Source organism: Scleropages formosus, chromosome 3 (genome assembly GCF_900964775.1).
Source record: "Scleropages formosus chromosome 3, fSclFor1.1, whole genome shotgun sequence".
NCBI lineage: Eukaryota > Metazoa > Chordata > Actinopteri > Osteoglossiformes > Osteoglossidae > Scleropages > Scleropages formosus.
Window position 1 is genome coordinate 14,139,246 of NC_041808.1, and position 26,073 is coordinate 14,165,318.

Genomic DNA, 26,073 nt, shown 5'->3' on the forward strand with positions numbered 1-26,073 from the left:
TCTGGGTTTGAATTCCACTCGTGCTGTAGAACCCTTGATCAAGGTACTCACCTTGAATTGATAGAGTAAGAGCACTTTGCTATATAAATGCGTAAATCATTAAAGCAAATTTCTTCATTTCAAAATGAAGTTTAGATGGAACAAGAACCAATATAGACAGGGATCCCTCAAGACCAGGGCTAAGGATGTTTAACACACACAACATGCTTTCAGCAATAACATAACCTAGTTTACAACATGCTTACCATACCATACCATACCATACCATTAGTTCTTTTGTACTATGATACCATTCCATTAGCTTACTGCACCATCCTGTTTGCCTCTTATTCCATTCTCTTTGTATGTTACAACATTTTTCCATACAATTCTGTTATCCCATTATACCATTTTAAGCCTACTATATCTCTCTATTAACCCGCCATTTCAAGGTTACTAAACCCTTCTGTTAGCCAGTTATTTTATTTTTAAGCTTTCTCTACCAGTCTGTTATATATTGTTACACCATTTAGATGACTGACTGTCCCATACTGTTACCGTCCCATACTTTATTTGCTGCCCGATTTGTAATATTTAGTACTAACGCCAGTCTATGGAAACATTTGTTTTGTAACTAATTAATATCGTAAATATCGCTCCTTACAGCTAACAAGGGTTTTCAGGTGAGTCCTTTCTTCCTGTTGCTTCACCCAGTCCCACTACGATGGAGTTCTGTACTTTCTCCACGTTTGATAAGCATTTACCCTCATTGTGTGTGTGTGTGTGTGTGTGTGTGTGTGTTTAATTCGTAAAACCATTCTTCTAGGGGCAGCAAGTGGCTCCCAGTCCTCGCCGAGTCTGGCGAATTAGGGTGAGAAACATGGTACAGAAGCACAGTGCCGACTGCAGCCGGCCGGCATTATCGCGCCAAAAAGCTCGCCGCTCGCGCGCCGCCGGTTCTGTGAGCGACTGACTGACGAAATAATAATGGTTAATAAACTGCTTTATTTTTCACTCGCGTGACACCGGATCGCGGCGGGTCCCTCGCGGTCCCCCTGGCCTGTGTGTGTGTGTGTGTGTGTGTGTGTGTGTGTGCGTGTGTGTGTGTCTCGTGCAGTTTGCCCCCGCAGCCCGCGGCAGTTGGCCGCCTGTCCCTCTCCCGGCTCTGACACCGAGGCGAACGCGGCGAAACACGGAGTCGCGCGCCAGAACAGAACCGGCAACATGGACATGATGGACATGATGGACAAACGAGCGGCAGCACTTCTTGGTAAAACATTTCCCTATTTCAAATACTATTTGCACCGCTTTTTTTTCCGTGTCTACTCGTCCGTGTTCGTGCTCTTCTCCTCCTCCTCCCGCCTATTTCCCTACGTTCTCAACTGTCATGATCATGTCGCCTGCGCTGCTTCACACCATTTTCATAATCTCTATTCATTATATCTCATACTACTTGGGTATTAATCTAAATTAATATTCGCTGCCTTGCCCTGCGGAGCGCATCCACTTTCGCAGGCTTTTTTTCCGCGTGAAAACAGGAGTTTTCCTCCGTTTGATTTCTGAGCGCCGAGGATGCAGAGAGACAGACAGACAGACAGACCCGTGGGGGAAAAGGACAGTTCGTTTTTAAATAAATAATAATAATAAACGCGACAGCATTTATTGTGTGCGGCTAAAACACTGTATTCTGTGCGTTTTGCGCTACTCTGTTTGTACAACAACAACGTTACTCTGGGCGCCTTCACTGGATTCCCTGCGGTGGAAAAAAAAAACGATTGTAAACACGTGTTTGTCGGGATTCGCATCTCTTCAACTTAATAAGCGTAAAAGTTAAAGGGAAAAAAAAAAAAACTTTTCTAAACCCTGCATTGTGCTATTTTAGTATGAGTGTCTGGGTAAAGATGTGTACAGAATGAGCCCGGAGAAGCTGTCCATCCAGCCTTGCGCTTTCACCTCAACTTTCACTAATCATATTAAGTTACAATTTACTGGATTGAAATGGGTCCATTCTGGGTGGTCCCCGTTTGAAACTGAAGTTTTTATCTCAAAGTGATAGTGGATGTGTGGCAAGAAAAGTAGGCCGGTACTGCACAGAACCTCAACTTCGCCCTGCCGTTCAAGGTGACTTTGTGCAGGTGAGTTTATTCTTAGGTCCCATTGAACAAAATGACAAGTAGGAGCTGTTTTGTTGAATTCATGTTGTAATAACAGAGCAGACATCTTTATAGGCCATCTTTAGTAACAGTTATTATTCATCCATTATCAATAACAGTTTGTCCAGTTCAGAGTGTTGAATGCCCAGCGTTTATCCCAGAAGCAAAGGATACAAGGCAGGGTACACCCTTGTTGGGATACTAGTCTATGGCAGGGCAATCACACACAGTCATACACACAGTATGAGAAATTTACAGTCACCAGTCTCCACCTGGAAGACATGTCTTTGGACTGTGTGAGGGAATCAGAGTACCAGGAGGAAACCCATACAAACACAGGGGGAACGTGCAAACTTTGCATAGAGTGAGATGGATTCAAACTCACATCCAACACCACAGCCCAGGAGTGTGAGGTGCCAGTACAACCCACCAAGCCACTGTGCCATCCACATCTGAGCTTTATCCAAGTACTTGCCAGTACCACACACACACACACACACACACACATCATCTTGACCGCTTGTCCCATACAGGGTCGTGGGGAGCCGGAGCCTAACCTGGCAACACAGGGTGTAAGGCTGGAGGGGGGAGAGGACACACCCAGGATGGGACGGCAGTCCGTCGCAAGGCACCCCAAGCGGGACTTTAACCCCAGACCCACCAGAGAGCAGGACCCGGTCCAACCCACTGCACCACCAATTTTTTTTTAAAGATTTTTTAAACCTATTTAATGCCCCCCCCCCCCCCCCCCCCCCCCCCCCCCCAAAATTTGACATTTATTGTAAAACACGCTGCTAATGCTGAGGTCAGTCACAACACGACTTTGATATTCAACATGTTATTCAACATAAATCACTTTCAGATTAGACCACAAAGGTTGCCTACTGGCATTAAAGAAAGGGTCCTTACTTTTATACCTAGGAGCGAGGTTCTTTAAATGTGTAAATAACGTTAACCTCAATTGCTTAGGAATGGTGGACAGCCATTTCAATAAATTAACTGTTATCCTAGTAGGTTTCTTTGCTGGCAAAATAAAATTTATGCAGCCAGTGTTATGGACTTAACTGTAGACTGGTGTTGATTTTAATCCAATTAAACACTGCTTAATTAGGTATCGGTAAGTTTCGGTATTGATGCTATAAAGAAAGCTGTGCTGTTTGAATGTAATAAAACTGGTCATTTTCAGAGTTATGACAGGAAATATTCAACAAGTAGTAATATCAGCAGGGTTAAATGGCATTTTCAAAGACTATGTAAGGTGCCACAGTACTTTTGCATAGTAATTCCTGTACTTTGTGCAAATGTACATATAAAAATACCAGAGACCATTTTTGTTGAGAAACATTTGAAATACTTGCTAATGGATATAATGCTGTAATGCATGCATATGGATGCATTTTGATTCTATCTGAAGTAGCAGTGGGGATCCAGCTGTAATTGGAGGCTCTGGATATTAACTTTTAACCGGTACAGAAGCAGGAAGCAGTCTTTGTTGTCATGGAGACAAGTATCAGATCCGTGTTCCTCGTTGATTTAGTCTAATATCTCTTTTTGTTGGCTTTCGTCATGTCTGATGTCCAAAGTCATGCTTTACAAATTGTCTTCCGCTTTACAGACACCATTGAGAGAGTCGTGAAGACACTGATGGTGGTGGCAATGGTTCTACAATAGCTCTATGAAAAAAATGACTGAAACACAACTAGAGTTTCCAAACCCCATTTGAAACAGCTTTTAACAGTGTAGTAAGGACTGACCTTGAAGGAGGGTGAGGATTTCTTGTCTGTTGTCTGTCTGTTGGAATACAGCTTCGGGGCTCAAGAGTCCAGCCCAGGGTGAGTCATATGGCCCTCCTTCCAGCTCTTCGCAGAGCATTTTTCAGGTACCATTGAGTGGAAGTGGCCTTGTACGTACCCTGTGTCTAGCGGCCCTCCGAGCTGGTTTAATGAAACCGTTTTTTTTTTTCTACTCGTAGCTTAGCAAAGTGCATAGCAACCAGAGGAATACCAGTGACATAGTTAAGTCACTTAAAACTGAGGTTTAAGGATGAATATTTTGAATGATGAATATCACCTTTCATTACAGCCATTATAAGATAATAAGAATCTCATTAAAGTATACACCGATCAGCCACAACATTAAAACCACTGATAGGTAAAGTGAATAACATTGATTATCTTGTTACAATGGCACCTGTCAAGGGGTGGGATATATTAGGCAGCAAATGAACATTCAGTTCTTGAATTTCATATGTTGGAAGCAGAAAAAATGGGCAAGCGTCAGGATCTGAGCGACTTTGATAAGGGCCAAATTGTGATGACTAGACGACTGGGTCAGAGCATCTCCAAAACTGTAGGTCTTGTGGGGTGTTCCGGTATGCAGTGGTTAGTACCGACCAAAAGTATTCCAAGGAAGGACAACCGGTTAACAGGCGACAGGGTCATGGGCATTCAAGGCTCATTTATGTGTATGGGGAGCGAAGGCTAGCCCGTCTGCCGCCTGGTCCGATCCCACAGAAGAGCTACTGTAGCACAAATTCCTGAAAACCTTAATGCTGGCCATCATAGAAAGGTGTCAGGACACACAGTGCATCGCAGGTTGCCTCGTATGGGACTGCATAACCGCAGATTGGCCAGAGTGCCCATGCTGACCCCTGTCCACCACCGAAAGCGCCTACAATGGGCACGTGAGCATCAGAACTGGACTATGGAGCAATGGAAGAAGGTGGCCTGGTCTGATCAATCACGTTTTCTTTTAGATCATGTGGACGGCCGGAGGCAGCGTGATGCTCTGGGCAATGATCTGCTGGGAAGCGTTGGGTCCTGGCATTCATGTGGATGTTACTTTGACATGTACCACCTACCTAAAGATTGTTGCAGACCATGTACATCCCTTCATGGCAACAGTATTCCCTGATGGCAGTGGTCCTACCGCACTGCAAAAATTGTTTAGGAATGAGAAACATGACAAAGAGTTCAAGCTGCTCACTTGGTCTCCAAATTCCCCAGATCTCAATGCGATCGAGTGTCTGTGGGATGTGCTGGAAAAATAAGTCCAATTCATGGAGGCCCCATCTCGCAACTTACAGGACTTTGTTAGGCAGGTGGTTTTAATGTTTTGTCTAATCGGTGTAAGTTTCATGCTTTCTTGATGTTCCTGGAATGCTGGGTATATATCTGTTTAAACCTTAGTGTATTTATTTTAGTAATTGTTGTTTAGCTGTACCATCTATGTTTAGGGCACAGTGGTTAGAGCTGCTGTCTATCACTCCCTCCTCGGCGCAACAAGGATCACCTGCGGCGGATCAGGGAACGACCGCATAAAAGGGCGCTCTGGAGCACACTCAAATGCGGAATCTTGTTCAGCATTGATCATCGCTCTAGTGTGCTTCTTGATTCCTTACCTTTCCTGTTCCATCCGTTCTCAACCCTATTCTCCCGTCTCCTTTCCCTTTTTTCTCTGGATCTCTCGGTTTCCACGAATTCCTGCTTGTCTCACGGATTACGGCTTTCGGATTGTCCCCCTGGTAACGTTTGTGCATCGTCTACCCTTGGATTCCCCTTTTGAACCCCGATGCGCCGCACTTGGGTCCGACGGCTTCCTTCCGTTGTGACACCATGACACTGTCTTTGCACCCAAAGATTACAGGTTTGATTCGCACTTTCAGCTGTAGTACCCTTGAGCAAAATACTAAGTTACGCCAGTAAAAAAATTACCAAGATGGATAAATAATGACTATTTGCTTTGGCTAAAAGATTCAGATAAATGTTTATGAATTAGATATTGTGTGTCTCATTGCAAATATTACAGTGATGTTCAGTGTCTGTGGGGATGCGGTGACACAGTGGGTTGGACCACAGTCCTGCTCTCCGGTGGGTCTGGAGTTCGAGTCCCGCTTGGGGTGCCTTGCGACGGACTGGCGTCCTGTCCTGGGTGTGTCCCCCCCCCCCCGGCCTTACGCCCTGTGTTGCTGGGTTAGGCTCCGGTTCCCCGCGACCCCATATGGGACAAGCGGTTCTGAAAATGTGTGTGTGTGTGTGTGTGTGTGTGTGTGTGTGTTCAGTGTCTTCTGGAACCAGGATAAAGCAGATTTAAACTTAAGTGAAAAATACAATTTAACATAAACTGGGATTGAGAGACTTCATCTGGAAATCACAGGGCAACCTCATTAGATTTCATCTATTCCATTTTATATTTTATCCACCATATTTACAGTCATATTCTTGTCATATTTACAGCTATTGTGGCTGCACAGTGTTAAAAATTACTGTGGTTCATTATGATTAAGACAGATTGGCATCGCGTCCTGGGTGTGTCCCCTCCCCCTCCAGCCTTGCGCCCTGTGTTGCCGGGTTTGGCTCTGGTTCACCGCGACCTCGCTTGGGACAAGCGGCTTCAGATAATGTGTGTGTGTGTTTGTGTGTGTGTCTGTGTGTGTGTGTGTGTCTGTGTGTGTGTGCATTATGACTAACTACTTGTTTACCTGACTTCATGTAGGACTGTGGGCTAATACATTCCATCAGAGGTTCTACAAATTAATTGGCGAAAGTGCAGCTTAATTATTTAATGGAACGATTTCTTCCTAGGAAGATTTTTACCATGCGTCATTATAATTAATTTACTGTGGTGTACAAAAGAAATGTGAACACCAAAGGCTGGCAATTAAAATTGACATTGATTCTGTGACTCAGTGAAGTAAAGCATGACTTTTTGTTTCTGTGCAGTTGTCAGAGACCTATGTTGTCTGAAACATTCATTGTCGGGAGTGTGTCAGTTAATAATTTAATACTTGGATATGTTTTTTTATGCCAGCAGCATAATTACCATCCGCTACTGCCACATGTCTTTTGCTCTTGTCTCACCCTCTCTGTATATCACATACACAGCACCTAATAAAAAGACACAGCATATAGTGTGAATTTTTTATGAACCAAAAATCTTTGACATATTGATATTCTATAATCCATAATCTTAAGAACCTTTATTTCAGCTATAAAAACAGCTTAATAAATTGACACTCAGCTTATAGTCCATGCATTGACATAAAACCACAGAATGTACGATCACCTACAGAGATTCATTGTTTCACAATTCACCCCTGCCTTCTGTGTGAAACCTTGCCTAAGAGCTGCACAGTTACTTAATCAGTATATTATTAGGGTCCGTGTAGGACACAGGAAAGAAATAAATGCAGCACATCTCATTACAATGTGAAAGACAATTGTAGTGCTTTTCCGTGTCAAAATTGATAATGTCCACTTAAAGTGTGTCAGTGATTTCCGAAGCTTAAAAAATGAACTTCACAAGTGAGAAGCGAAAACAAACTGAAATAAATGTGAAAAGTCTTTAAAAGGCATTAGATTGTAAGACAGTGGACTTTGATGTTAGACACTTCCTATTGTGCTTTTCAAGGACTTTGAAATGCGTGTCTGCACAGTTAAATAGCATATTACATAAATACTGCAGTCATTTTTTAAACACATCAGCTGCATCCCCTGACATTGAAAAGAAGGCAACACACCTCGTTTCAGGTACAAATGACAAAAACCAAATGTTTTCAGGCAAAACGCTGGAGGATATCCACAAAAAAAATATGTAGAAACAAAAGCAAAACACCTGCAAAACAAGCAGATTTAAAAAATTTGGGATTCTGGAAACAGAATCAGTATTCAGAAAAGCAGATAAATAAGACTCTCAGCCTCTTTTTACACCAAAATATTTATTCTGAGACTGAAAGGAGGATCCTCCTTCATGTGTCCTACATTATGACTTCACTAATCACCAGTTGAATGCACCACTGACTTGTTCTGCTGTTACAGACGAAGCGGTGCTGTCCAGGAAGTTTGCTTTGTGTTGCTTTTCAGCTTCTAGGTGAGTAGAATGTTGCCACGGTTTTTGGCAAAGTTTTTGTGTCAGTCGCTAGTTTCAGTAAAGTGTTCTCCAGCTATGACATCAGTTCTTTATTGTGTGTTTCTCAGGTAATTTCGGTGAAAAGTCTTTTGCAAGGAGACCTTGTGTGTTTTCAAAGGGCACTCTCATCAACACCCTGCATTCTCTGCTGGTATTTTAACAGAGCAACAAAAGACCTAAATCCGGATGTAGGCATCCTGCTGAGTTCCGGTTACGAGTATGCAGGCACAGGCAGCCGTAACTGAGTCCCTGGTAACCCCGTTGCTTTCACGTGGCCGTGAAAACGTCAACAAACGAGTGGAAAATTAGTGTAGGTGAGTGATTCAAGAGATTAAATGGGTGTTAAATTGTGTCAGAAGCCCAAGAAATGCCACCTTCTGGTTCCCATTCTGACATTGTGTTTGCTGTGTAAATTGAGACTGCGTTCTTGTAAAGTCAGTCTTTCACTATTTAAAAACAGCATACTATTGGGAGAAAAAGCACATGCATTACTGGCAGTTTTTAAATATGTTGCTACATGTTACAGTTTTACCAGTTAGCCACTAAAAATATTTTTTTGTCTTCTGAATCTGCTTTGGGGGGGCGCAGTGGCGCAGTGGGTTGGACTGGGTCCTCCTCTCTGGTGGGTCTGGGATTCGAGTCCCGCTTGGGGTGCCTTGCGGCGGACTGGCGTCCCGTCCTGGGTGCGTCCCCTCCCCCTCCGGCTTTACGCCCTGAGTTGCCGGGTAGGCTCCGGTTCCCCGCGACCCCCTATGGGACAAGTGGTTCCGAAAATGTGTGTGTGTGTGTGTGAATCTGCTTTAAATAGGCATTGGTTTAGTTGTACTATTTGTACAATGTGTAAAAAATACTGAACACTCCAGTGGTCAAAGTCTTCTCATGAATCACACTAGCTAGCTTAACAGGTTACCTGCAATATCAGTGTTCTCCCAGCAGGTGTCACTCATTGGCAGACTGGGTCTTCGGATGAATGAATGAATGAATGAATGAATGAATGAATGAATGAAACTTTATTGATTTTAGAGGGAAATTCACTTTGGCTGCAGCAGCATACATCGTACAACACACATACATATGGTCATACTAACATATAGTATATATACGTACAAACATGTGAAGTAACCAAACATATAATGTGAAAAATAAATGTCAGCAAATGAAATAAGTAGAAAAATAAATAATTCACTTCAAGTGAATGAATAAGCAAACATGTTTAAATTGAAGAGCAGGAGGACTGAAGTCAGATGATGAGGGAAGTGGTTCATGGTTTGGTGGGACACAGAAAGCTTATCTGTCATTAAGAGGTCACCCCACTTGCGGTGTGAGGACTCATTGTAGAGCCTGGTGACTGCTGGTAGAAAAGCCCTCCGGAAGTGCTTGTTGGAACACCGCAACTCGACCAGTCCATTGCTGAAAGTACTCCTTTGTTTTACTATGGTGACAGAGGGTGTGAGTCATTGTGCAGCTTCACTCGCAGTACAGAACCAGCCTTCCTGATTAACTTGCCGAATTCGTTGGCATCCTTTGCGGTAATGCTACTGCCCCAGCATTCCACTGCAGAAAAGACTCCACTGACTACACCCTACTGGTAAATCATTTGAACTGATTTATTGATCCAGTCAAGCTATCTGAAATCACATTAATTTATTTGTGTATTTTTTAAAATGTTCTAATTAAACAATGATAAAAAATTACTCAAGGGCTCTCAGCAGGGGATAATGGAAATGAAATGAGGTACAAGAACAACATTCAAAGCTGAAGACTACCTGTGCATCCCTGCTGTGTTGACTTCTTAATCGAGCACATATACTAAAATCCCCTAGTGTTCTGTACAAGTCTAAATTGCAGTTTTGCTTATGGATAAAAAACACTGAACTTATTCTTTTGTGTCGTCCTCTAAATTATTATTAGCGTTCTATTTTGCTGAAAGTATACATTTACATTTATTTATTTAGCAGATGCTTTTCTCCAAAGTGACTTCCAATGAACTCTATGTAGTGTTATGAGCCCACACACCTTATTCACCGTGGTGACGTACACTGCTAGATACACTACTACTGCTCACTCATCCATACACCAGTGGAAGACACTCTCTCTGTTACTCACTCACACACTAAGCGTATATAGTATTATATACTATACATACTATAGTATAAAATGATATTATTATATAGTTGTAGCAACTGTGTAATCAAATGAAACTGTAGGTTAATATAAATTTATTTTCTACATTTCACTCTTCAATTCGAATGCTTTGAAATGAATAATTTTACAGTTGTATGTAGCCTATTGTCGTGTTCTTACTGACACATCTTTGAAAACTAACAATAAGAAATATGTATTGGGCTCATTAGGCTTCCTCTGCATGGTCTAGCAGCACGCATGTTGCATTGGCAGTGTTATGTATTTGTATGTGATATGTCAAATTACACAAATTGAAGAGTTCCTTTTTAAATTCTGTGTCTCAGATAGGTGTGCTAAACATTGCATTCACAGGGACACCTCCACAACGTTTTTGGGTTCCATTCACATCAATGGCAGCAAAATGCTGTCGGCTTGGCTGCCATGGGAACCGTTTATCCTCCTCATAAAACCCAGTGTTATATAAACAGATTAATTTAGTCGTTCCATTTCTTTGTTCATTCTGGGTTTGCAGGAACTTGAAGTACTTTTTTTATGGTCTTTAGCTAGGCCTTGTTTTCTAGCTATTTATTTATGTCACTGATCAAGCACCTCACTTATGGAGGACAATGTTTAGTTTTGACAATTTCAGCCATAATGTTCAAGCAATGCCTATTAATCGGAAGCATTGTGTCACCGTGTGGCCACCAGACCTGTGATGAATGAGAAGGTTCACATAATTTCAATGAACTTCTGCCTTTGCCCTGCCTTTCTGTGCTGTATAAGAGTGAGTGGTGGCATTTGTTGGGTTTTCTTTGGGTTGTCAAATACTTCCCCCAGTTAGAAAATGGAAACGTGTCAATTCCGTTACATAATCGTGTTTACGAGGGGCTTGCTCCTTACTTTAAAAAGGGTCAGCATGTCTTCTTTTTTTGAAGGCTGTTCTACCAGCACCAGCACTGATAATACTCTGCCAGTGCACCTCAGTCAATGTGACGGTGACCCACATCATTATGTGAGTGACCCTGTCATTCCTTGCAGTCTGTAGCTGTAGGTGTGAAGACTGGCTTCAGCCACATAATGTCTGTGCCTTTGGATGATTTACTGGGCGAATTTACGGAAAACAGTAGCTGTAGATAAAGGCGTAACATGTTTCCACCATAACAGATTGAATGCCGCTGTTAATCTGTGATATTTACAGTAAGGTCTTAGTCATGTTTATTTAGAAACCTCCTGGTTCTGCTCACCAAGCTCTCTCACATACTAGTCCTATTACTTAAATGTGTACTACACCCACAACAGGAATGTCATTGTGACTTTTTTTTTATACTTGAAAAGCAAGTGAGTCTGACTTCTTTTTGCTCAGCAGGAGGAATTTGGAAATATCTAAAATGTCGAAGTGTTTCAGGAAGAACGAGAACTTTACAAGGTCAACATTTCAGCCACACTGTTGATCTTGAAAACATGAAAAAGAAAACATGTTCTTGCTGCTTTGAGATTAGTTAGATCTTCAGTATCATAGGCTTTGTTCAATGGGTCATTTTGCTCTAGTTTTCTAAAAAGTAAAGAGAAGATAATTTATAGAGGAATAACTTTTTTTGTGCACTCTGTCATGCTGTCAGTTTACTGCTTTTTTCAACTCAGTACGCAATGTGAGCCAAGTAGCAGTAAACAGCCAAGCTAAGAAAGCATCATTAGTCTTAAATTGTATCTTTTTAACAATGTTAATCACTGTGGTATTGATTACGCTGCAGACTTGGGTTAGTGACAACAGTGCTGACTTTATTTGCGTGCTCGGTGCTTGGGGTGGGGAAGGGTCGATGAGAAGGTGTTCAAACTTGTGCTTGGGTTGGTGTTGTGGGTCGCGTCTCCATTCTTTCTCTTGGCTCTCTCTCCCTTTCTCTGTCTCTCTCTCTCTCCCGGGTTCCCCATCCATCTTCTGTTAGGGAGAAGGGTTGAATAAGGTAAGTGATTAGGAACAGGTTCTTCCTCCTCAAAACCCCTCTCTCCTGCATCGCAGGCATGCCATATTCACCATATCACTTACACCGTCTCCAGAGAAGAATTTTTTGACTGTAGGCCACAACCTGTGCTGTAGCTACACTGAACCAGACTGTTGTTGAATATCTTATTTTGTAGAGGTGAGATTGACTCCTGTGTTGTTTTTTATTAATGTAAATTCCTACAAGACTGTATTGCTTCCCTCTCATCCTAAAGATGCCCATGTTAAAAAGGTGTGAGTCTGTTTCTCCAAAAAGGGTAACAGCAACCAAAGTTCTTTACTTTCATTCCTCGGTGTAGAAATTCAGGTGTCTTTTTTGTTCCATTTGGCCAGTTAATTCAATGTACTGCCTGTATTCATCACATTTTAGACCCTAAGTTTTTGGTGATTGAAAAATTCGGAACATGGTCCTCTATATTCATAACTGTATGGCCATGAAAGGGCTATTTTACAAACTCCTTCTCTGTGCAATAGTACAATATACAAACTGATACTACAAAAAGTAGACCATGTCCTGTATCAAAACTGTTTCTAACCTTAATGCAAAAATCTTACAGCTGGAGAGTTAAGCTTCAGCTGGGAACATAGCGTGAGAGTTCCTGTCCTTATTTAATTTCTATTATGGTGCTCAGTACAGAATAACTTTTATTGATTTCTCTGCCAACTTTTCCCTCTTTCAGCCTCTCTTTGTGGTAGCTGTTGAGGCTATCTATGTTATTTTCCCTGTAGATACCTGGGAGAAACAAGAATGCCAAAAAATATTAGTCTTCTTTCCTTATTAATTATACATTTTTGGTTATCTTAGGCAGTAAACCAATACTCCAGGCATGCCAGGATTTTGGTACGAAATTGAAAACACACTATGAAGCAGCATGCTCTCTCACAGACCTGTTCAAAGTAATATAACCCACAAATATCAGTATCTATAAGATTTATTTAGTGGGCAACATTCATGGTTGTGTTTTGATGGCATGGCCTTGCTCTTTACAGCTGATGGCTATTGCAACCTACGGGGTGACACGTTCGGGACATTTTTGAAGAACTTTGCAGTCAATGTCAAGGAGGTTGCTTAATAAACCAAAAGTCTTGGTATGGTCGACTCAAAGATACTGCATGCTAGGAAGGTGTTATATTTTGTCTGCATGAACATACTTTTGACTTGATATCTTTCTTGCCTAGTTTGCAAAGCTAATATTTTTTTTCAGTAGCATAAAAAAATGTGCTTTTTTTAAGGGAACATACAGATTCCTGGATCTTTACAGTTTCTCAAATTAGCTCGACTGTGTGTTGATGATTGTCAGTCAGTATGATATTTTGCCTTTAGCTATATACACCTGACAGCTTTCTGGCCATGGGTGGGTGGCGGCCTCGTGTTTGGAGTGACTGCCTTTGCTTCCGAGAGTTGCTGGTTTGATCCCTGCCTCTGGCTGTAGTGCCTTTGAGCAAGGGCACTTGCTTGTCCTGCAATTGCTCCAGTACCTTTCCCTGGCTGTGTGCCTGGGTACCTAGTTGTGGCCCTGTGATAGACTAGCCTCTTGTCCAGGGTGTGCCCCCACCCCTTTAGCCTTGTGCCCAATGTCTCTGGGGTAGGCTCTGGCTGGCTGCGACCATGCTTGGGACAAGTGATTCTTGAAGTTGGTTGGCTTGCTGGCCAGGTATGCCTTCCAGCTCACACTTGTCATTCTCTAACATGTTGGCAAGACATGATGTAGGGTTGCATTTAGAAAACTGCAGATTTGTGCTGACATTTCAATATTCAAAAAAGGCAATGTCCCTTGAAATTAAAACGAAGCAGTTTGTCTCGGGTGCACCAATTGAGGGTGTTTAATCAGCCACAATGAGGTGACGTTGTGATTAAAGCAGGAACATTGTGCTCAGGAGGTGGTTAAGCAATGCATTTACCTTGCTCTATTGCCTGCACTCTGCCTCTTTATTTGCTCTCATCCTTCACTAGAGGAAGTGAATTAAATTCCCATGTGAAATTTGGAGGCTCGCGATGCGTGTCCCCTACCCTCCTTAACCCTGTGCCTGGCTGGAACGCAAGTGTATGCAGGCAGGGGGGGGTTACAGTATATCACACAGCCAGACACATGGCTCCTTTGCTTGCTGACCTGGCACAAATAAAAAAGTGCCCAGCTGCAGAGAATTAACTGCAGTCCTGTGATTTATGGTCAACAACATTTTCTCACACAATGTGCCTTTGTCAGGCCACATGAAAATGAAAAATGATGCTCTCTATGACTTCCAGGCAGTGTCTTAACGGTCTGTATTTCCTGTATGACTTGGACTTTATTACTTAGCACTGCAGTCAATAATTTTTACTGTATAATGTGCATTAATATTTCTCAAAGCCTAGCAATACTCATATTAAAATGCTGGGCTTGATTGTAATGTGTATATCTTCAAATGTCTGCGTAGATATTCGCTTGTTTGTCGACCTTCTATCCACTTCTCTACCATATTTTGCATATTGATTAAGCATTGAATTTTCATTTTGGGGCCTGTGTCCATCCTCCACAAATAATAATGCATTATCTCAGTAGGGTTTTGACCTCAGTATATATCAAGCCAGAAATGTTGCAAGTGCAGGATAATATCCCAGTGTTGTGGCTGTGAGCTGCTCAGTAATATTTCTAAAAATGAATTGCACACCCTGTCAAAACTTTGAGTACACGTTGGCTTTTTTTAAAATTGACATTTTACATTGTTTAAATTTGGTTTGGGTGACAATTTTATTGGAAGGCACAAGATTTAAATTTTTATTTAAAACTTGCATTTTTGATATAGTTATACAGTATTGTGTGAAAATAACGCAGATAGTGATGAAAAAATGTGGTTTCAACCAGGTGTTGCCAAACTTTGACTTTTAACAAATATTTATTGTGTGCTGTCTTCTAGTTCAGCGAGCTGCTGTGGAGCTACTTTCCATGTATGTTGCATGAGCTGATGTATGTGCAAAATGCAGGTGAATGTCTTTGAAAGAGTGGGGTGCGGTGGTGCAGTGGGTTGGACCGCAGTCCTGCTCTCCGGTGGGTCTGGGGTTCGAGTCCCACTTGGGGTACCTTGCGATGGACTGGCGTCCCGTCCTGGTTGTGTCCCCTCCCCCTCCGGCCTTGCGCCCTGTGTTGCCGGGTAGGCTCCGGTTCCCCGTGACCCCGTATGGGACAAGTGGTTCTGAAAATGTGTGTGTGTGTGTCTTTGAAAGAGTGCCAGTGTCAGTAGCTGAGCATTCCTTAATCCATGTCCTTGACACAAGTCAGAAGTTGCACTGCACTTCAACTATCAAGTGACTTGTTAGCTTTTTCAAGTACAGCTTGCTTCGTGCAATGTACAGGAGTTTAAAAGCTGTATGTTTCCTCATTCCGGCTGCAAGCCCGTGCAACCTTGCTGTGACAGAATACAATACGTTTATTAGACTATTAGTATCAATTTGAGCGATGGCACTTAGAAAATTCAACGTATGAAATATTACTGGTTAGGTTGAAAAAATGTATGTCATGTTATTGCTCTGTGTTCAAAGGAAGGCATATTACTCATCAAATTACTCCATATTTCAAAGATAGAAGTCTTAATGTGCTAATTGACATGTAAAAGGTAACTGATATGCTGCGTTAGTGTATTTCAGCAAAACTGTAAACAGACACTTTTCATCTGCTCATTGGTACAGACAACAGACACCAGACCCAAATAAAAGACATGCCAAGTCAATAAACAATTCAAACGCTTCACGGGCTCTTGTATTTTTGCTATTATTTTAACCAGTGAACTGAATAAAGTGAATGATCGTAATGCATTACAATACATACATACAATGCATTGCCTTTTATTTGTAATACTGTTTATGAGGACAATGTCTAATGTTTACAAGCCATTTTTAGCCATCTACAATTTTCCTGGCTTTTGCATCCCCACTTCTATAGTCCTTTTCCATACACAAAAAATACTGTAAAATGGTACATAGGGTATTTATGTGGGACAGCTGGTAGTGTAGTGGTTAGAGCTACTGCCTCTATATCCAAAGGCTGCGGGTTTGATTCCCTACTTCGAGCTATAGTACCCTTGAGCAAGGTACTTTCCCTAAATTGCTCCACTGAAAAATTACCCATCTGGGTAAATAGTTATAAGTGACTTTGGTGAAAAGAATGAGATAAATGTTTATGAATTATGTATTGTATGTCTCACTGCAAATACTACAGTTACGTTTAGTGTTTTCTGGAACCAGGATAAAGCATAAAGTTTGTAACTGTAATAATAATTGTAACCTTAACATTGTAGCATTTATATCCTAGCACACATTATGGTAAAACTTGTCCAAACAGACAAATAACGTGCAAGATGGAAAGTAATGTGCCGGAGTAACTAATTGATATTACTACTCTTTACATATTTATCTGGTTATATGACTATCTTTCAGTGTTATATCAAAATGCTGCCAGCAGCGTTGTCTTACTGCAGGCCAACGCCTACCTGAATCTTGGGATTGTTCTGATGATGTCTGTTTTTTATGCATTTACTCACCATTGTGAGCAACTGTGGCATAGTGTCATTTTAGTGCTGTACAATTTGCCTTGTTGTCTAAAGTTCACTTGAGTTCTCTTGTTCCCCACAGCACTATGGTGAAACAACATGCTCAAGATGCTGGAAGCGGGCTCCTACATCGACAGAGCTCATTCCATGTCCGACAGCAGTTCCTTGGCTGTTCCCCACTTAGGTGCGGGCCTTGGTATGGTGCCCCAGCATGCCCTCACATCCCTGGCATCAGAAAGCTGCCAAAAATTCCACTCTGGCCAGGCTCACGGGTCACACTCCAGCTCCCTGCTGGTGCCCCTGACCCTCTCTGACAGCCTGCTGTCACGTGCTGCCAGTGCGGGTGCCCTGTGCCAGCCATACTCCCTGAGGCCTGAAGGCGGAGCTTCTTTGGAGAGGGGTGTGTCTGGGGAAACGTCTCTGCCGGGGCTTGACCCCGACAGGCCCGTGAGCCCTCAAGTGATCATGCGCCGCCGGGGCGGGCTCATCGAGCAGCGGGACATCATCATGGCCCACCAGGCACATAAGATTCAGAGCACCCCCCAGGCCCGGCGCAAGGAATGGGAGTGAGTACCTGTGCCGCTGAAGCACATTCACACAGCACAGTTGTCAGAAACACTGACGCCACATGAGCTGAGGAAAAATAATACTTACATGGTGCTGTGCCAGTTTAGGACAGAAAGTGTTTCTTTTCAAAAGGTAGAGTGCAAGCAATTTTCTTTAACCTCTTTGAGAACAGAAAAGCACTCAGCGGTGGCCTTTGTTGACAGCAGGTGTACAGTGGCGCTAGCATGTGGCTACCTGCATGTTTCATTAATTCATCACCTTCCCATCTCTCTTTGTGATGGTGGTTTTACTCTATATACTGGTACTCGTGATAATGGCAAAAATCCAGATATCACAGTGATGGGAAAACAGTCATTTTTCACGACTCACTATGTATTTACCCAAGAAATGTCAAATTCTTGCTTTTTGACTGCTAAGAGCAAGTTATTGAATGGAATTCGGTCATGAACTGCTCAGCAAAAGGGCACATAAAGGTCCACATATCAGAGTGTGTGTCTGGACTGTGGGATTTAGTGCACAGTTGACATTATGCACCATGTTGGGGGTTCAGTCTTGAACGTTTCTACCAGTGCATGAGCACCAGGGTAGCACCTGCCCTCTAGCTCTTTATGAGAGGTAAGGAATGTTAAGATTTTTCCGTCTGTGCACCATGTGATACGTACGGGGTAAAGAAAGCCCTTGTTTTGGCACGACGTGCCTTACATGTTCTGCCTTCATGACATCCAGGGAATTTTGATGTGTTTGCTATGTTGCACACTGGAAACAGCGAAAACGGTTGGAAGTGAATGGGGGAAAGCAGCAATTAAGCCTACCATGTACCGTTCATCTGTTTCAGAGAAAGTTTCGTTATTTTGATGTGTTTATTATGTGCAGCCATAATAGATACATTTGTTCATCGTGAATGGCATTGTTCACAGCTTGAATGAGTGAAGGATGTACACTTGAGTGCAGAAAGGTAAATTATAGCTTTGAAGTGCCAACTGACAGATTTCGATATGTTTAAATCTTCACCCAGTTGTGTCTCTTTTTGAAGCAGTCTCTAAAGTTGCTTGAACGTGCTATAAAAAAAGTAATTTAAGTGGACATAATTTCTTCAAAGCACCCAAGTTTGGTAATTTTTATGTCCGTTTTCCAGTGAATCATGTATATAAAAGCACGGCTTTTCCTTGTATAAGAGTTTACAGTGGAATGAAAGACATTCTGGGGAGTCTAGCTTCCTGAAGGTAGAAAATAAGTGTAGACTGCTTAATGAGAGTACCATTTTTAACTTAATGACTTAATGACAGGCTCCAGTGAGTCTCTCTGCTGGGAAGAGGGTTCTGGGTAGTGGAATAAATCCATGGAAGGCAGTGTGCTTGCGGAGCTGCTGGATGTGTGGGTGCAGGACCTCTAGTTGCGATTGTCTTCCTTTCTGCCACTAGAATGGCCCTCCATCGCCCACGGAGGGCCTGCACACCAATGGGCGAAGGCCGGGGGGGTGAGGACATTCTCAGCGGAGTTCCTCATCCACCCGTTGTGGGTATGAGGGTCTTCAGGTGGGGGTGGCAGCTTAGAGAGCTTTGCCAGAGCTAAATATTGCAATGTTTTCATTATTATTTAGCAATAAAAATGAGAGCATACACTTAATATCTTTGTTAATTATTAATGCATCCACTGGAAAGAAGTAGCTGCAAGTAACATGCAACGGGGGTGTGTAGTGACTAATTTCCTCTCACACTGTGGCTTTGCCATAAAAATAACAGTGATTTAGGATTTACAGAGTCAGAAGGCTGGTAATGTTACAGCAGTCAATTTGAAATTTGACAAAAAAAAAGCATCTGGCAAAAGAATGCATTTTATATAAATACGTTAATCACAACAAACAGTAATAAGCACATCAACAACGACCAAATAATGGTGGACCTGAATGGATCCGCATTACTGCGGCAGCCTGTTCGCTGTGAGTCAGCCCTGTTAAACAAAGACAGCTTGATTTTTGAAGCGTTTGAATGACGGCAGAGCTGCCAGAGCGTCAGTCCAAACTGAGAGCTGGCGATAGCGGCAAACGATGCACGGCCCGTCAACAATCTGTCCACTGTTTACAGCAAAGGACCAGTGAAGCAGACAGTGTCACCAGGCCAGCATCTGACACCTGCACCTTTTGGAGTGTCGCTGCTTCAAATGTCATTTCCTATAGGAAGCATCACACTTCAGCCGTGGATGAAATGATTTTTTCTGATGTCGCATATGGGTTCAAGACCTGTGTCAGAGTCATGGCGGAAAGCTGGTGGCAGCCCAAGATGTTCTTTTCCTGAGACAAGTCAGAAATCTGTTGGTCCACAACTTATGTGTCATAATCTCATCTGAAAGCGTGACACGTTGTCAAAAAGGATTTGGCTGCATACGGATAAACCTTGTGTCATAGCACATAACCCACTAATGACAGTTTGGCTTTCTTAAAGCATGGTTTTTTTCTGATCTGGGGTCAGTAGCCCCAGTAGGCCATCTTATACTCTGTAGCATTTTAACATAAGAAAGGAGGAAACTGAGTTTATATTCCTTACGAATGGCAGATCTTGCAATGCCGTATCTAAATTGAGGCGTTAATGTGAATGCTGTATGCTGACTGCAGAAAGACATTCATCAAGTAACCCTGTGGTGCCTTTATGGAGGAATCCCAGGAAATGATCTGTTCCTACCCTTTGTCTAAATATTTGCATCCATGTTCAATTTAGAAAGCAAGGGTACACTATATGAAACACTGACAGATGAGTTAAATGCCATTTCTTTGTTTTTTTTATTATGGCAAATTTAATATAACGCGCTCTATTTTGTATGTGTTATGTTAGTATGCGTTATATTTCCTGAGTACTGACACATATTTTAATAATAAATAATAAACAATCTAGAAAGGAACACTGAGCAGTTACTGTTTCTCAAGCTGTTTCAGAGCGTTTGTGTCCAGTTTCTAGTTTTTTGTGAAAACATAGTTAAGAAATATTTATGGTTACTAATTAGACACACGTTTTTATATTACGATATTTTCGTTAACGATCGATACACAATTTATTTGGATTTTGCAATGTAACATATGAGCTCTGCATGAAATTATATCACTGTTGTAATTCCCAGAAGCCATTGCAAAGCTATTCTTGTGCTTTTAGCTAAGCATTAATAATTTAACCTTAAAATGATTCACATAGGTTCCTAAAAAGAATCCGGTGTCATCGCCTGGAGCGTACAATAGGTGAATACTAATACTACAGAAGAGCCTCATCAGAATTACCTGATTTCATGAGGTCGGTGAACTCTGTACTGGCTTTTGAACACTTTATTCAAGTGCTATTTGGCCAGTAAGGCTGTGTCAGAAAGGTTTCTGTTCCAGCTGGACAGTGAAATGCCTGACTCACACCACCTTAATGCCAGCGCACGTGAAGCGGAATCCTCTGCTACTTCATATCCTTTTTCCCTACAACATCCACTCTATTCACTGCATTGTTCTCCTGCAGATCCGCGCGCTTGCAGCCCAAGCAATGCCGTATCATACGCTCCATATGCACGTGCTTTCTTGTTAATAGCCCTTGAAACGGAAGGCACTCGAATCCCTCACTTTAATCGTCAAACTTCAGTTTTATTGATAGCCCAGCAGCTGCGATCGGAGTACAGTATCAGTCAAGTTGTTCAAAACATTTTCTCTAATGAGGGGGTATACAGGAACAATTATAATGCGAAATTTAAGCGACGTTGTTTATTGCCTATTAGCGTTTACATGAGGAATGAACTTCCCTTTACTGACTTTTAGTAGTGTTGCTTTTTGTAAGGATTCATCTGCTTTATAACTTGTGCTGCTAATGTTTTCTCTTCAAGCATTTAGGAGACCCAGAGAGATATAACTTCAAAATCATAGCTATATGCCGATAATTACTTTATTCGAGCTATATATTTTGTTAGTAATTATTGGTAATGACTATTAAAAGCACAGCGCACTGTGTTAAAAAAGAATGCCTTTATAGATATGTGTGGTCCTCAGATCATGGTTACAGCCAGCAGGCAGTTCATGTTTCTTTTCAGTGGGTTTAGTGAGGCAAGTCGTTCGTAGACACACAAAAGAGCTGCTAATTTGTGACAAAATTATTGTTTCCACTTTACGGTGCGGCACCTTCTGGAGCGTCTTAGTCAATATGTCAGTGAGTGGGAAGAGTTGCTTTAAAAAACTGACAAGAGTCACAGAACACATTCCTCTTCTCGCCGTCCATCAAGTCCATCTGCACAGGCCGTGGACGAGGCTGATGTATTTCTATAATGATGATGATGCTGTTCCATTTTACAGTGACCTGAGCTGATGGCTCTCTGTGGAGATGGAACAAATGAAAGTGCGGAAGAGCAGAAAAACTGACACAAGGGTCAAAAACGGAGGGGAAAGGACATCGTCCTACACGTGGCTTTGCACTTTATTCACTCAGGCTGCTCTCTTGTTTCTCATCACCGCTGCAAAAACAGAACAATATAGGGAATATGACTGCTTATTTTTTCACATTTAGGTTCTCTCGGTGCTGATGGAACATCTTGTGTCTATTAGCTGGCAACTGCACAATCTCAGTTGTAGTTCCATTTCAGATAAAAAGCAAATAAACAAATATTATTGGATCTAAAAAGGCAAAAAAACAGCCTCTCCTTCTTTGTTGTGTGCCAGTTTTGCACTCCACAATAACCGCAGTCATTTCCTCTTTTTTGAAATGTAATATGATTTCCATGGTGACACACAGCCATGTTTATGTATAGCAAAGATAGCATTTAATACCATTTTGTCTTGCAATTGCTATAATTCATGATCTTTAAATAAGGGAATTTCAATTAGTTTGTTCTTTGAGACTGACTAACGGCAAGAGTGGGGGGCAGCTCAGCAGAGAGCTGAGATATTTACAGTACAAGTGTGTACATGAGTGAAGTGGGGGCGCTTGGGCAGAATGGCCAACGTCGCTGTGCTAAACTGGGCTGGATCTCCCGCTGTCACTAGGTAACCCCCCCTTATAGGTGTGCTCTTGTTCTGCAGTGCCATCTGTCCTCCTTCCGGCCGTCCGCCAACCCGAGCCTCAGCAGTCCTAAGGTGCGCATGTTCCCCACCCTGTCTGTGGCCTCTCTGTGCCACGTTCCGTCGCAGCCTGGGTAAATCACAGTTACCATGGTGAACGCATAGCAGTGGCCAGATCATCAGCGAAGGGAAGTTACAGCTTTACATGCTGTGCATCTGCTTGTTTGTCGTTCCATTCAAATGCCAAAATGCAGGCACTGACTTGTGAATTAAAATGAAACAATAAATGAATGGAAAACAAACTTCTTTAACTGGGCAAAAAAAAACTGTGAGGACGTAAGGATGAATGAGGCTGTCACACCGGTAGAAGTGTATATACTGAGGTTGTGAACAGGTGGAGTTGTACCCACCTGAGGTGTTTATCAGGTGAGGTACTAGATGCCGACCTGAGCCTTACTGCAGTGATCTTGCTTCGAAATGGGGGTCTTCTCAGAAATCCTCTTTCCTCACATGTTTGCCGTTGAGGGGGCAGAATGATCTGTTCTCTGACTATTTCTTCTGCATCTCTGATGTGGAACCAAGTCACTGACTCACCCTGAAAGATGTGGTAATCCCTGCATTCGAATATATGTACAGAAAGCATTGCTTTAAGCCTTTCCCAAAAGGTGTTTTCATTTTGAGTCTATATTCATACATTTCCCCGAAGAGACTACATTTTTACTTTATATATTAATACTCATCAACGGTCTATTAGCAATGGGATCATTTCAATATGCTGTTTAAAAGATCTTAGTGATGTCAATATAGCTTTAAAAGATATTGCCAGGCACTTTGTTCATTTAGGTGCATGTATAGGCCACTTAACAATGCATGAACAAATATGTTTAGTTGGTTCCCACATTATTTGTGTACCTTTCATAGCTGTACAGAACGCCAGGCCTTTGCAATTTTAGACCGATTTACATGTTTATGGGACTTTGTGATGGACTGGAATGAAAAGAGAGTCACCCGGAAGAGCCGTCAGTGCTGTTATTCATTATTCCAATGTGTCTGAGCAGAATTTCATCAGAGCCTGGTTGAAGTGCCCTATACATTCAGCCGAAGCTTTGTACCTCTTGTGTGGCAATGGGATGTAAAATAGGAAATGAAAAATAGATGCAGATGCAGTTTTTTTGTGTAATTCATCTCCACTAGAGGGACCCATTGCACAGTTGTTTATGTCACATTTGAAATCAGTTTTTAATGCATGTTGTTTATCGCAGTTGAAAAGATTATATGTAGACAACTTTGAGGAGCTGTCTCGCACCCCGTCTCTGCTCATTGCTGACTATTACATTTTATGATCTATTACATCTCCTTGTGAAATTAAGATAACTTGCCCAGTACCTGGACCTCCAACTTTGCAGTTAATCCAGATGACGTGTAGGTCTGCGATGACTTAAGAAACAATTAGCAGCCGTGCCCTGGTGCCACTGTCCTCAGCATTGCTCATTACCTTGGTAAATCTCTGTGAACAGGTGTCACTGCTGGTTTGCTCCTAGCTGAGTCCTTTCTCATCGCAGAGGGACTGCAGATTCAGCCTCCGCGATGCTTCCCTTGAGTGCAGTCAAACCAGGAAAACACTAAGGCGTGCATTGGGACTGCTAAAAAATACAGCAGTTCTGCACACCTCTGTGTCTGTGGGAATATCAGACTTCTCGAATAACAGATGATTTAGTGATCGGCTCGAGATTTTTCAGCATTATTTGTTTGAGGAACGTTTCTCATATATTATTTTGTCCCTCTTCTCTCCAGTTGCTGTTTTTCAAGGTTTCCCAGAGGACATTTGTAGTCATCCCCACTTATATCCATTTAATGTCATCTTTAACTGCAAAATATGTACTGTTTTAATAGAAGGCCTGCACAGCTCCGATAAGCTACCTTGTCTTTGCAGTGGACATGTGCACCGAGCGCAAACTCTTAGGATATGTTACGGATATCTACCGAGGTTCAGTCTTTGATTTCGATACTCTGTCCACTCTTCTCTTCACAGGACTTGATGAAATGGTGATCAGCAACACGTGGAGAGTAAAAAACGGTGATCAGCATCGTGTTTACTATAAACAAAAATCAATCATGCAAACACTGATTGCTTTATGAACATTCAATGCAAGGGACAGCATGATTGATGTGTGCAAGTATACCTCATTAAATCTTAAGCAGTGGTAATTTTCTCTTTGGGAATAATAACTGTGTTAGGGGTATCTAAATAACCATGCTGGGGGATCTTAAACGCTAACAATCATGTTTAAAAACTAACAAATTACAGTTGTGTGCGGAATTTTACGTGAAGGTTTATTCAGAGTGAAGCGGCGAATGGAACAAACTGAAATTAAAGAGAGACGTTTCACTAAGGCGCACTGTGCTACTTGTGTGGTTATAAGTGGCACAGGATGAACTAATTTTTATCCCTCTCCATCTGCTTCAAGTTCTGTTTGCTGAACGATGAAAACTGCTCTGTACAAGACACATTTGTAAGTGTCTTGAGTTTTTTGAAGTCCACCAAAGAACAGGACTTGTTTACACCCGTATTATAATGTATACTGACTGTGGTTTATCAGGAAAATGTACCAGTTCATATGTGTGCAGTATTTAGGCACAGGAAGGCCAGGGCAGCGGGGACAGCCCAGGGCAGCATTACTAAGTTCAGGTATTTGGTGGTATGTATTCAAAAGCTACTTGTGGAAATCATCCCGTGGTTTCTTTTCTACTTTTTAACGGCGCCACCAGCTAGTTAACGAGTAAAAAGCTTGGCACAACCCTTTAAAGCAAGTAATTTCAATTTCTATAGCATTTCAAAAACATTCTGATTAAGCAGATTCAGACCTATAACATGCGTTGTTGGTGTGTTTCAGATTCACAATGATGACGAGGAGACGTAGCGATGGTTAGTACTCATGTTTTAAAGGGTAATGATGAATATAAGTGTTTATATAAGCCCGAGTAATGGTTAAGGCCAAGGTAGCAAAGCTTAGAATAGAGGGAATCTGTTGCTAGGTAACATAGGGATGAAAACACCAAACCACTTGAATGCAGGGTTGAAATCCTGCGACAATTACATAAATGTGTTTCGTTTCTCCTCTTCAGCGTCGATAAGTGATAAGTGCGCTGATAAATACTTTAACTCGGGGCATGTTAGAGGCAGCATTTCCAAGGTGATTACAAGTTTAGCAATTTTAGGCAGTAATTTCAGATGTTTGTTTGAAAAGGTTCCAAGTCATTTTGAGAGTTTGACTGACATGCATTGAGGTGACACAATGTTCTTGTCATAGAAAAGCCGATTGGTGTTTGTGCTGCAAAGATAAATACATGGCAAGATGTAATAAGCTAAGTTAAATCTGCACTCCACCTTCCGTCTCTTCTTGCTACACCATTCTCTCAAGTCTCAAGTGTTACGGCCAACGAAAAGACAGGAGTCCCCACTTCTCGCCTGTGTACTCATCTATGACTGGCAGCAAATGGCAGAAAATCTGTCAAGCAAAAATGGTTAATCTTACAAAAAAAAAAAAAAACATGAGTAATGTCGTGCACTTGTTGCTCTTTACTACATTTTAATTGCGTTATTCTGAAATGCGCACGTCCAAGGGATTCTTTCACGTTAGTTCTGCGTCCCCCTCGCCAGGGGTGAATGAAGCGCTGCTCTCAAGGCCCTGTGTGGTCATATCGTTGCCGAGGACCTGAAACCTTGAAACTGTTTTTCGGAAGTTGCTCAGGGAACATGCATACTCTGTGCAGAAAAGGGTTGGTCTGACTATTGTGTGACTGAG

General features: G+C 42.1%; 1 protein-coding gene across 5 annotated transcripts in view; it reads left to right on the forward strand.

The window, feature by feature from the left end:
• The first annotated feature begins 1,146 nt into the window (after nucleotides 1–1,146).
• LOC108935228 (voltage-dependent R-type calcium channel subunit alpha-1E-like) overlaps nucleotides 1,147–26,073 on the forward strand; it is a 98,818-nt gene continuing 73,891 nt past the window's right edge. For all 5 annotated transcript variants that reach the window (XM_018753663.2, XM_018753662.2, XM_018753667.2 and 2 more), the window contains exons 1-2: nucleotides 1,147–1,249; nucleotides 16,772–17,255. In XM_018753663.2, coding sequence (XP_018609179.1) covers nucleotides 16,789–17,255 — 467 coding nt within the window. In that variant the 5' untranslated portion in view covers nucleotides 1,147–1,249; nucleotides 16,772–16,788. The remainder of the gene's footprint in view (nucleotides 1,250–16,771; nucleotides 17,256–26,073) is intronic.